Raw genomic sequence first — 12,513 nt, forward strand, 5'->3', positions numbered from 1 at the left:
GAAGCTCGGCTTGTGAGGCTCGTGGGCCTAATCAAACCTAATACATACATACATACATATATATATATATACATATGTATAATAATAATTGTTATATATATATATATATATAACCCGGATTCAAGCTCAAGTATCTAGCTCGAATTGAGCTCGAGTCTAACATTCTTTTGGTGAGCCGAGCTCAAATAGCTCGAATTTTCGGCTTGGTTTGGCTCGAGTATCTAGCTCGAATTCAAGCTCAAGTATATATAACCCGAATTCAAGCTCAAGTATCTAGCTCGAATTGAGCTCGAGTCTAACATTCTTTTGGTGAGCCGAGCTCAAATAGCCAGATATTCGGCTTGGTTTGGCTCGAATCACCCCTGATTGTGCATTTACAAGAGACAGGAGTTAGAAGAGTTTTTCACATATATCTTTGCCAATGAATCTACAGTAACAAAGTGCAACAGCTAATTCCTTTTCATTTTTATTTTACTTTTTAGAGAATAAAGAATGGAAAGATTGGGTGAAAAAATCAACAGAAAAAAAGGAAATGGAGAATGGAGAATGTTGACATTTAGGTCATGTTTGGTTCACATTCTTTCAACTCTTACTCATTCTAGGAAAGAATGAATAACATTAGAGCTTTTGGCTACAAAATTCTTCCCATGGGTCTCATTCTGTTTAGAATGAAAAGCCCATGGCACAATAATTGAGGTAACCAACAGCACAAAAAATAATCATGCCCCATGTTGCTCATTTTCATTCCTTTTTTTTTTTTTTCTGATCAGCAAAAGAAATGTTTTCATTAAATTAAAGTTACTGATTTAGTACAAGCATGAAGTATTCCATCATGGAGGTAATAAAAAATGATCAGATTACAAAACTGCGCAGAAGAAGGTGGGTCTCTCAGTTCCCTGTTTGGCAAGAATATCCTCCAAGACATTTGCTTCCCTCTTTTCCCAAGCAAAGCTTGAAGTGAATCACTGAATCTCTTTGCAAGTAGGTCAATTTCTCTGAAGATAAATATGAATTTCCAAGGTGCTGAATTGATTTGCTTTGCCCAGGATATAATCAAGTGTGAATCTCCTTCAATCTCCCAATCTTTTGCTCCTAATTGCTCTGCAGTTTTAGTCCTTGTCGGAGTGCCAGAATTTCAGCGTGAAGTGAATCACTGAAACCAATTGGTCCTGAGAACAAAGCCACTACTACACCAAAGTGATTTCGAAAAACTCCCTCAACACATGCTCTCCTCAGATTACTGAAGGAGCTACCATCAAAGTTCAGTTTTAGCTTGTTTAAACTTGGTGCTTTCCAATCCAAACTTATTCTTTCTCTTTGCACTTCTGTTTGTGTCACTTCACTCCACTTTCTTATTATGCCGTTTGTTGAGACACTCCTGAATGGATCCATTGTTTTTACCCGATGTGCAGATCTTACTTTTATAGCTTCAATTATTTCCTCCTTTGGCTTGGTTTCATTTTCATTCTTCAATGTCTCATTGTAATTCTTCAAAAGAATTTTGTTCCAGTGGTCACAAACCACTGTAATAGATTTTTACCGGCGGATGGACAGCGGTCAATTGTCTATTGGCTATTTCTGTTGTGAAAACTTATGCCGACAGACATTGAATGCTGCTTATCTGTCAGTAAAAATCTATTCTGCTGGATTGGAGACCTAAGCCGGTGGATTGTGATGGCTAGCATAGAGCTTCTTTGAAGAATGAAAATGAGAAACATGAGGCATGATTCTATGTTATCAGATTTTATGACTTTCTTAGTATAATATGTATATATAGAATATACTATTATCAATTTGATGAAATTGTTAGACATTTTGTATTTACTATGCTATTAATTTTTTTTAATTTTACAAATTTTAAATTCCATTTCTATTTAGAAGTTCCAAGCTCTGTTCTTCATTTGTACAACTGCTACTCAATTCAGAAGCTAGTTTTAAATAGGTGATAATTGCTTCCTTTAAATTTTCTTTATGCAATCAAGTGCAAAATATTTTGTAGTTTCTTTTCTTTTTTTCTTTTTCATATATTGTGTTAATGATGTGGCATCCACATGGTTGATTTGTGTTTTCTTAGTGTGTCTTGCATGTTTCCACTATATATATGCTAATGAGCATTGTATGAATAACTATATTATTATTTTCGTTGATGAGAAAAAGAATAAAATTGAAATTTGTAACCAAATGACTTCAAAATTTATTCTAATTCTTGCTGCGAAAAGAAATCATTTTTTTTTTGGATAAAAGTGTTTGGTTTGTAGCAACATTTTTTTAATTCTGTCCATTCCTACCATTTTTGTCCATTTTAAAATTTTATTATTGGAAAGAATGAGGAAGAATGAGAGTGGAACCAAACATGGCCTTAATTACTTCGAAATTCCAATATGTTATTTTAGCCACATGATTATCGAAAAAAGAATTTGGTAAAGAAATCTTATTAAGTTCTATTGAATTTATTGAAAAAGGTACGTTCCAAGAATGTACAATGTTGCCTACAATGTATAGAGGCTAGTTTGCTCAATTGAGAGTATGAGACCAATTTTAGGAAAGTTCTCATTGTGTAGTTTATTTGTTTCAGTTGAAGGATTTAATGATGGCCAAATAGATTTGCTTAGGCATTTACTTAACCCTCCATAACAGTTTCTGCTTCGCAAAAAAATGTTGAGAAATTTCCTTTTTAGTAGAAATAACTGGAAATTCAAATAGTACAAAATTGGCAAATAGAGTGGAGGGCTAAAAGAGGTCACCGACTTCTTACAGGAGCCTCCAATATAAATAAGCATACCTCAATATATATAGTTTCATGTATACATATTTAACAAATATATAGACATATTGCTTGCATGCATGCATATGATTTAGTTATTTGCTGAGTGTATTCTGCTTTTCTGTAGCTGTCTTCTTTATGGAGATATAGAAAGAGGCAGAAAGAAGGGAAACCTTGTAAAAATACTAGTCCTGGACGGCGGCATTCTGGTATGGACAGTTATTGCAGCTACTTTTTGCTTCTCCGTTTATCTTCTTTATCATGTGAAAACAATATTTCATCTTTCTCCCATTGATTCTACAGCATCCATTTGTTACCTCTTATTGAGCAAATTTCATGATAATTATAACGATTACAAAATAAATCAAATGGATGATAAAAACTTTGGGATCAGAACTACAAGGACATTTTTTTGATGGTTAACTGTCAATTTATTGATGCTGTTAGAAAGAATACAGTGGCATTCTTACACCTCAATGGTGTGGTTAGCCCCGGTGAACACCTTCCAAAATACAAAAATACGAAATCTTTTACATTATTTGGCCCCAAGACATACTGTTCCTCATTGCTGGGGTTAACCACAAGGATGGTTGACTACAAGGACATTTTAGCTAATAATAAAAAGGAAAAAAGCTGGGTTTTCTTTTAGAAAACTAATGTTCTCTATCAACTTTCAGGATCTTCTGTGCCCAGTGGTTATTTGATTGTTGAGGCTAATGGTGGTCTTAATCAACAACGGACATCGGTATGTAACTATGTCGGGTATGCATGACCATCTTGATTCTTTAGTTGTCAAACTGTTTTGCACACATCTTTGTCAATGCACTATAAGAATGAACTTTTTTGCCCTCTTGTTTCTGCAGGGGCACAACATGAGTACTCTAGTGTTCTGTTTCACTAGGAACAACTCTCAATTTTTCATTTTAAAATTCTTTGTGGAAAATGATATTCACAGCGCTTCATTATATTTTTATCATGGTCCTCCCATAATTCAACAATTCAACATACTTATTGTACCTAGATACATGATATGATAATGATCCTGGTACATGATACTGCATACATGCTTGCCTTATACAATTGCATTATGTGGTTTAGTTGCTTCATTCACTGCAGTTTTCTGTTTATTACATGAAGATAAATATATCATAGCATGGTAAATGAGAAATGGAAGAGAAAATTTTTGAAATAGTTACAATTTTGATTGCATTTAACATAAGACATTATTAGGTTGTCTAACTGTATGATATCTGTGTTATAATTTGGAAATGGGTGGTTTGTTATGTCCGGTATCTTGTACCAGTATTGGTAACATATTGTGATAAGAGAACTTTATAATGAAGCTATCCATGCAGTATTACTTGTGTATCAGTACTGTATTACATTTTTAATTTCTTAATACAACTTTAGTTTACCTTAAAAATAGAAAGAAAAGGAAAGGAAACGCAAATAAGTCTTACTGTACTGATCCAAAAATAAAGGAAAGAAAAAATTTATATTTGGTTTCCTGCATCAGTTGTATCCGTATTTGGGGCCCTTGGGCATTCTAATTTGCAAGTGCCATGATAATAATACAATATCTTGAAAAATGATGGACAAGACATTTTTGAGAAGTTTAGTCTCTTTTAGCCTTGGAACATTAGTGTTGCCATATTTACATTGCCTCCCCAAAAATGAGGAAAGAAGATGATTGGTCAGGAGTTGAAACAATAATGTTGTAAGATGCTTCCAAGAAAGTGAGAATTCTTAATTGAGACTATTTGTCTCAAATGTTAACTTGAAACTCCTAAGTGATTTTCTTTTTTCTCCAAAGGTCTATTTGGTCAGTGCTAATTATATGCATGATTACACATATTATCTTCTACCCTGTATAAGAAATTGTCTTCTGGCAGATCTGCAATGCAGTTGCAGTGGCAGGGCTTCTGGATGCAGTACTGGTCATCCCACAATTCGATTTCCATAGTGTTTGGAAGGACCCGAGGTGAACAATTTATATCTCTCTCTTTCCTCATCTTGTGGCAATAATGAATGATCTTGAATGCAAAGATGTACTATAATACGAATAGAAAAGAATGTGTGACAAGGATGTGCAGTGGACCATGTAATTACAAGTAATATGAAGGGTCATTTACTATGAAATCCCTTATAGTTTTGCATATTTACTAAGACCTACTCTTTAGTTTACGTATTACTATGACATTCCTACTTTTCAACTATATTACTTATTACTGGTTTTCTTAGATGGGCATGTAAAATGACATTTTTGACCATAATTCCCATTTGACCAAATTAATCAAAAGAAAAGATAGATAACCAAAATGTCAATTTTGTCCCTGTTAAAATGTAGGCAACTAGTCTGCCATCACTCTTGTTCTCTGGTTGAAGAAGGAAGAAGGATAGAGAAGTTGATGAAGGAAGCTATTCTCTCTTCCACTTCATTCGTTCAAATTAGAGCAACAAAATTGAGCTCCCTCCACAAAGTCATGTTCTCATGCTTGTCAAGCTATCAAAAGTGAGGTGGAGAGGTACATTGCAATAACAGAGGAGTTTGGTTGGCCGTTTTGTTAATTCTGAGCCAGAAATGGAACATGTTAGAGCCTGGGCAGTAGCTGAATTTTTCCCAAGTTATTCTTTTCAGGTTAGAAAATTGGATGCCGGCTTTTTCTTTTTCACTTTTGATAAGGAGGTTGAAGTGAGTGATATTCTGATGCGAGAACAAAGTCATATTCATGTGCAAATTGAGAATGGTGGAAGATTAGCATGACCCCTGCACAAGGATGCCATGCACAAATCGAGAAATGGTCTAAATTTTTATTTATCAAAAAAAAAAGAGTGGTGGAAGTGGAACGATCAGGCTGATGAGAAGCAGAGGTTGATGATGAAGATAATTTTGGAATTAAAGATAGAGTTAATTTTAGTTGGGGTGGCTCATTAGGAGTTTCTGTAAGTAAAGTTTGCAGGGGCTTGAAGAGCTGTGAAGAGAACGAATCCCATTCTGAATTTGAAATGGTGGGCTCTCATTTATTGGTGACTAGTGTTGGTGAGGAAAGTGTAAATGTGGGATACATGGAAGGCTAGATAGAGAAGAGGGTGAGTTTGATAAGGGTTTAGAGAAATCTTCGCTTTTAAAAGTTGAGGAGGCGGGTTGGGTTGTGAGGCACGTTGGAGGTTTAAGTGGGGATCATTTTATGAGGGCCAATTTTAAAGATGGCAGAATGGAAACCAGAAGGTCAAGTTACAGGTTGATAAAAGAAGATGTTTTCTTTTCAAGCCCAAAGAACAAAAGGGTTGGGGCTTTGAAGGGATTGGAGCTGGTCAAGGTGCGAAGGGGGAAGGAAGAAAACTGTTTCTGGGAAATTTTCAGATATGCATATTAGGTAAAAAAGATTGTTTTGTATGATGGGGAGGAGAGTGGTCTTATTAAGAGTGAAGTGATGTATACAATGATAGTTCTCCTGGGTGCTGCATTTGACAAGGTTTCCAGAAATAGATTCTTGTTGATGACCAGTTTTGAGGAAGTTGTAATTGGAAAGCTAGGGGTTGACTTGGAATGTAGAAGGATGAAAAGAAAGAAGTGGCTGCTTTTGAGGAGGTGGCTCCTAAGAAATTTCGTGGTTCAAGTAATTTATTTGTTGTTTATATGACTAAAGTTTTCTTGTGGCTGAAGCTTGGTGTGGTTGGGGTAGGTACTACAAATAAGTACAAGAAGGTGTTTAAGATAAAAAGAGTGAAGATGAAAGCATTGACTTTTAAGGTGACTGGAGGGGAGGCACCTCATGCCCCCATCAGGATGGAAGCTAATCAGCTGAATTTTCCTCAAGAGAAGAAAAATGAGGGTGGGAATGAATCAATGTCGAGAGTGCTTAATAGAGATTCAGAGAAGGTGGAAAGGGAAGGAAGTTTGGCTCTTGAAAAAAATTGTTGAGAGAGATGTAGATGTGAGAAAAAATCTTGGTGTCTCTTTTGGGGTGGTGAGGCATTTGTTAGATGATCTTTTGAGGAGCTCAAGAGAAGACAGAAGAGCGGTCGAGAAAAGTTGTAGTAGAGGAAGGAGGAGGGGTTTGGAATGTGGTTGATGAAAGGTAGGAGGAAGTGTTCGGGGGGGGGATTAGGGGTGATTTTTGCAAGGTGGTTCATTGTTTTTGATTAGGTGGAGGAATCCTAAGTTTCTTGGGTTATGGGGTCAGGTGGTGGTGCTTTGGGATATGGAATATTTTGGGATTTTCCCCGGTTGTGAGTTTTGTGTTTTGAGCCTTGATGTTAGGTTTTGTTGGAAGTTTTTAGCGTTTGTAGGTGTTTTTATCTTTCTCTTGGGTGATAGCTTATCACCTTCCTTTCTTTTAATGAATTTCTATTTACTATCAGAAAAATGAAAGATGCACCTGTAAAGGGAGAGCATCCATGCTTTCTCTGAGAGAACTAGGTCTGCTGACCTAGACCTATTGGACAAACCACCCCGTCTTGGCTACGATCCATGAGTATCTAAGTGACTACATATGGGTTACTTTTAGTGATTTTAAGTTCATTTTATTTTATTTTTTCTTTTGTCAAAAGGGCTTGCCATTGATTGCTATCCATGCCTATTAACAAACTTCCCAAGAGATCTCGTTCCTACAGAATTCCTCATACATCCTTTCTTCTCAAGAGAGAACTTAATAATATTGAAATCCCCTCCAACAAAAGAAGGAAAATTATCCTTGTTCTGGATCTTGTTTAGCTCCTCCCAAAAAGCCTGCCTATCAACCTCATCATCTGGATCATAAACACCTGTGATACAACCCTTGAAATCTCCAAGACCCAAAACTTCAATGGGGACAGAGAAATTCCCCACAAAGGAGTGACTCACCTTTATTGGATTGGCATTCTAGATTACCAAAATCGTCTCTGCTCTCACGGAAGCAGAGGCCTCCATCTTGCTCAATTTTGTTTCAGGATGACTTCTGGATTTTGCTTTTTTAATTACCGAGTAGATGACAACCCTCCTAGAACACAAACCACACACATTCTAGGACATAACCTTCATCACAATAGGAAATATAAAAATTGGAAAGAGAGAAGAAAAATCCTCCAACCAAGCCTCCTAACTCCCCTTCACCTCCAAACAGCCCTGATGACACTCTTGGTATCACCATCCTTTTCTCCTCCCCTTCCCCCGTCATCTTCACACCCAGCCTTATCATTAAGGCCCCAAGTGGACCTGAACGACTCCCACTTATGCTTACCATTCTTCTTACTTTTGGCGTTTGCTTTTCCTTTTTCTTGCAAAATTTTGTGTTTTATCTCCATAAGAAATTTATTTGTTTGCTTCTCTAACCCTATCAATGAGACCCGAAGAAATTCCCCAAACTTCAGATATTTAGATAACACTCAAATTGAAAATGTCTCACCTTCAAGAAAACTTTGAGGCTATTGCTACACTGTCCACTCGGTCTGGGAATGTAGGTTTCCCCCTCTTCTATAGAGACCAAGTCCTGGAAGAAATTCGACATTGTCTCTTTTGATTCCATTGACAAGAGCTCTTGTGCCCTTTTATCCCCTGCAATTGCTCCACCCTTTCTTGTGTCAACAGCTCCACTACCTATAAAGGAGTTACTTCTTCCCCCTATAAGCTATCACCTCTCATCACTGGCCATTGCTAGGCCGACCCCCTGAGGTTGCTAGCTCCTACAAACTTTGGAAAGCCTAAGATACCAAATTCCACTGGTTCTTCATTGGACAACGACTCCTCTTCCTCCTCAGCCATGCTCTTCCATTTACTTGTAATCGCCTCTTCTTGACCACCTTTGCCTTAGGCTGAAGACCTTGCCCTTTGCAAATCTTAATAGCCCCAGGATCCTCCAGTCTCTCCCCCTAAGTATTTTAACACTGATCTAGTTTAAATGTGGAACTGAATTGGAGGTAATGGACCAAGTCATGGACTAGGCTTTCCCAGCTGGCCCATTAGCTTGAAATCCATGCCCCTTAACTCCAGTTATCAGCTCGTTCCCCCTGAATTGCCTCTCACTTTTTCTGATTAACAAGAAACTTAGAATTTTATTATATGATGAAACTGATTAATACAGGAAAAAGGTCTGGTCACCCATAAGAATCAATTCCAATTCCCAACAAAGTTACAAAATTTACAATAATGCCCAAAACAACTGTTGCCTATATTCCCCTTGTTTTGCTAGAGTATCGGCCATCCCATTTGCAATCCTTCTTATCTCCCATTCTCCCAACTATGATTAGTAGCCATTTCTTTAACTTATTATCTTGGGTCTTCCACTCAACCTGCTTCTCCCTACCCGCTCCACCTTGAATACCCAACTTCACAAGGTGTTCTCCTATCAAAGTATTCAACTCCTCTCTACTTCATGGCCAGACCCAATAGAAACTTCATTTAAATTTTGAAATTGCTTATTCTGACTTTGTATGAGCATCTTGTCAGAAATTGGAGGAATCTTCATTGCTCTATCTTTTTGTCCTTCCAACCCAATTGACAACTCAACACCTTTCTCCCCCACTTCGACCGATCTCTGCCCATCTTGGGATTTTCTGGTCACTGGTATGGCCAACTGAGACTCCACCAGCTTTGGACTTCCCTCGACCTATCCTACTTATAACTTGCGATCAGCTTGTCCCTCAAGATCTTAGCTGATTTATGTAACTCTGTTGCCGGCCACACTGAGGGCTAGTTCCAGACAAATGTGAACCGCATACACCACATCGCCAACCTTCACTTCCAGTCATTGGAATTTCTCCCCTCCACACCATATGTATGCTAACCCATTCACAAGTTACCAATTTTTCCATGGAGTTGTCAGTTGCGAGAAAACCTCCACAGAAATCACCAATTGCTGAAATGATCTTTGGACTCCAGAGAATCAATGGAAGACTGTAGACTCGAATGCAAATTTTCTGCCCATGATTATCCTTCCTCTTGAGTTCATTGGAAGTGCACCTGCATAGGCACTCCACCAGTTGGGGATTAGCTCGTTATCTCCAAGCCTCCAAGGAGAACTGCCCAGGATGTGTTCGGCTTCCTTCTCTGAGGAGAATATGAACAGGAACAGCCTGTTCACTAGTTTCTTCACCTTGACCTTCTCCGCTAGGTTCCAAACTTCTTGAGCGCATTTCTCCACTATTGAGACCTCTGGCACTTCTGCCGCAAATCTACCCACAAGGTATCCTTCCAAGAATTTGCTCCGGAGATCCACACCTTTCTCCAATGTCTCGATAAAAAGTAGCCCATCATTGTGAAAGAACTGACACTCATCCTCCATCGGCCATGCCCTAGTTTCTGTCACCTCTTTGAACGAGATCCCTTCTTGCCATTTCAGACCTCTACCCCCTAACTACACTGGCCTTTTCCTTGCCATGCTTCCATTACCACCCTTTGCCATTCACCTCACATCGATTGCAGCCAGCCATGAGTGGATGAAGCCCACTATTTTCTTAATTAATTCTTCCACTAAGCAGCCCTTGTTCTGAAAAGTTCTCTGATTTTTCTCCTTCCAAATGTACCATGATATTGCGGGGAGAGTAGCGAATAGAGCTGTCCTATTTTGTTTCATTAATAAAAATACTTCTTATTAATCATACTTATTTTTGTTTAATATTATGAACATATAATATTAGAGATGACTATTTTATCTATTTTAAATTTTTATTATTTGTTGATGGGATCATGGGTTGACCCATTTGACCCAAATGGTTGAATTACTTACCACCTGAATGGAAAGATGGTTTTGTTTTTATCGGTTTTAAATATATAGTTTTTTATACTATGAATATTGTTGTATATGGATTTAAATAGTGGAATTTAATTATAAGAAACAAAAATATCTTAAATATAGGATTCAATGATAGAGAATGGGAGTTAATACCTTAAATTTCGGATGTAGTGAGAGGGAATAGGGATGAATTGAAAAGTATTCAAATTATATTTTCTGTCCTTGCAATAGGGATGGACCAAATTGACAATGAAGGGTGTTTTAGTCAAGAAAACATCAGAAATATTAGAAAATAAATGCTTAGGATAGTATTTCCTGGAAGGATGGTCAAACCATAAATTAAAATTTGACCACTTTGTTATAAAAGTTTATACTTGGGATGTTTTTGTTTCCATCTTTTATTTTGAATTTCTTCTTATCTTCTCATTCTTTTTTACTTTTAGATCAGTTTAGAAAGTTTTACATGGATCAGACTAGGGACACATGAGTAGTCAGTAATTTACGTTTAATGTTTCAACATTTCAATGTGTAGTTAGTGATTAAATGCCTGCTTATTTGCCTAACAAGTTTGTCACTTTTCTTTTGATGGCTTGCCTTTGTTTTAAAGATATATATGGATGCTACTTTTTTTCTTACTTTTTGTTGGTTTCGTCTATTGATTTCAAAGAATTAGAAGATATGGACTGGTCATCATTTGAGAGGGAAAATTTGTTATTCTTGGAGAACCCTGTTCCCTTTTGATGTATGTTTTGAATTGTAAATAATAAAGTTCCTTTATCAAAATTTGCATTAATTTTTTAGGATTAAATAACTTCATGTTTTTATGCTCCCTGGATTATGGATGTCATTATTGGACCTCAACCATGAGATTTCAATAGCAATAAGTTTTAATAATTGTTTCATTGGTTAAATTTAGGTCCATTGCTTGGTGCAATGGTAACATTAGGCTAACAAGCTTGAGAACATGGGTTCAACTCTGAAAGCCGTCATTTCATACAAGAAAATGCTGAAGGTTAGGTCCATTATCCATATCCAGTCCACCTCTCTTATGACCCCATGTGTCTAGAACCAACATTGGGTAATGGTCTTGTGAAATTTAGGATCCATTGCAAAATCTGGGGCTGACATACATGAGAATGTGAGCTCAAGTCCTAGAGTTGCCATTTTGCTCAAAAATTGCCACAGGATAGGCTCATACCCGTTCTACCTCACCAAGACCACAGATGGCCAAGACCAGCATTGAGTAATGTCTCTATTTCTTATGTTAAATTTGGGAGATTAACTATCTTTTTGACTTTGCAGTGGCTTTAGTGATATCTATGATGAGAACCATTTTATAACTACACTCAAAGGCTATGTTAAGATTGTTCAGCAATTACCTGAGGTATTGATGGAAAGATACCATTACAACATCAGTAAAATTCGGAGCTTCAAGGTCAAAGCTTGGGCCAAAGCAAGTTATTACATGGAAGAAGTATATCCTATCTTGCGAAAGAAAGGGTAGGTACTGAATCTTTTATTCAATTTTTAAATCCCATTTTTCATGTCTCTTAGTGGGATCAATATTATAGTGTACTTCTATTATCAATATCAAGAGAAACAACAAGTAGTCTTATTACCTTTTCATGCCTTAATATGACCAGTCAACTTAACAGATGCATCATATTAACAGCATTATGGGCCATAGAAACATTTTGGCAGATTTCACTTGACTCGACAACCTATCAGGTCCAACTGATCTGACATGTATGCTCCTACCACAATTATCAACCTTCAGTTTTCCTTGTTTGATTGGAGCCTCCCTTCATACAATTATTTTCTTATTATGTAATTTTCTGTTTCATTATCATTTGTTACTCTGCACATGATTTATTCCACAATAGTAATCATCTTTGGTGAGTCATTGGGCTTGATGCACAAGTTTTTTAATCCATCCAATAATTCTGATGTACCATTTTTGCTCTACTTGTTTCTTATATTATGTGCCATTGGGCTTGTGCATTATGCCTTTCGCCATTAATAAATCTCTTTGATTAT

The 12,513-nt window shown here is 36.9% G+C and overlaps 1 protein-coding gene and 1 non-coding gene across 3 annotated transcripts in view; both read left to right on the top strand.

Moving 5' to 3' along the window:
- The window catches only part of LOC148874099 (O-fucosyltransferase 10-like), a 36,198-nt gene that overhangs the window by 2,402 nt on the left and 21,283 nt on the right, over nt 1–12,513 (top strand). For both annotated transcript variants that reach the window (XR_016106647.1, XM_088967729.1), the window contains exons 2-5: nt 2,892–2,973; nt 3,442–3,509; nt 4,657–4,745; nt 11,779–11,976. Coding sequence is in view for 1 of the 2 variants with exons in the window: in XM_088967729.1 (XP_088823855.1) it covers nt 2,892–2,973; nt 3,442–3,509; nt 4,657–4,745; nt 11,779–11,976 (437 nt within the window). In the remaining variant the exon portion in view is untranslated. The remainder of the gene's footprint in view (nt 1–2,891; nt 2,974–3,441; nt 3,510–4,656; nt 4,746–11,778; nt 11,977–12,513) is intronic.
- On the top strand, nt 5,478–5,577 carry LOC148874100 (U6 spliceosomal RNA). Its single transcript, XR_016106339.1, has one exon. It is a non-coding gene; the product is annotated as a U6 spliceosomal RNA (small nuclear RNA).

The sequence above is a fragment of the Nelumbo lutea genome, chromosome 1, assembly GCF_056320005.1.
Source record: "Nelumbo lutea isolate HS-2025 chromosome 1, American lotus-T2T, whole genome shotgun sequence".
Lineage (NCBI taxonomy): Eukaryota > Viridiplantae > Streptophyta > Magnoliopsida > Proteales > Nelumbonaceae > Nelumbo > Nelumbo lutea.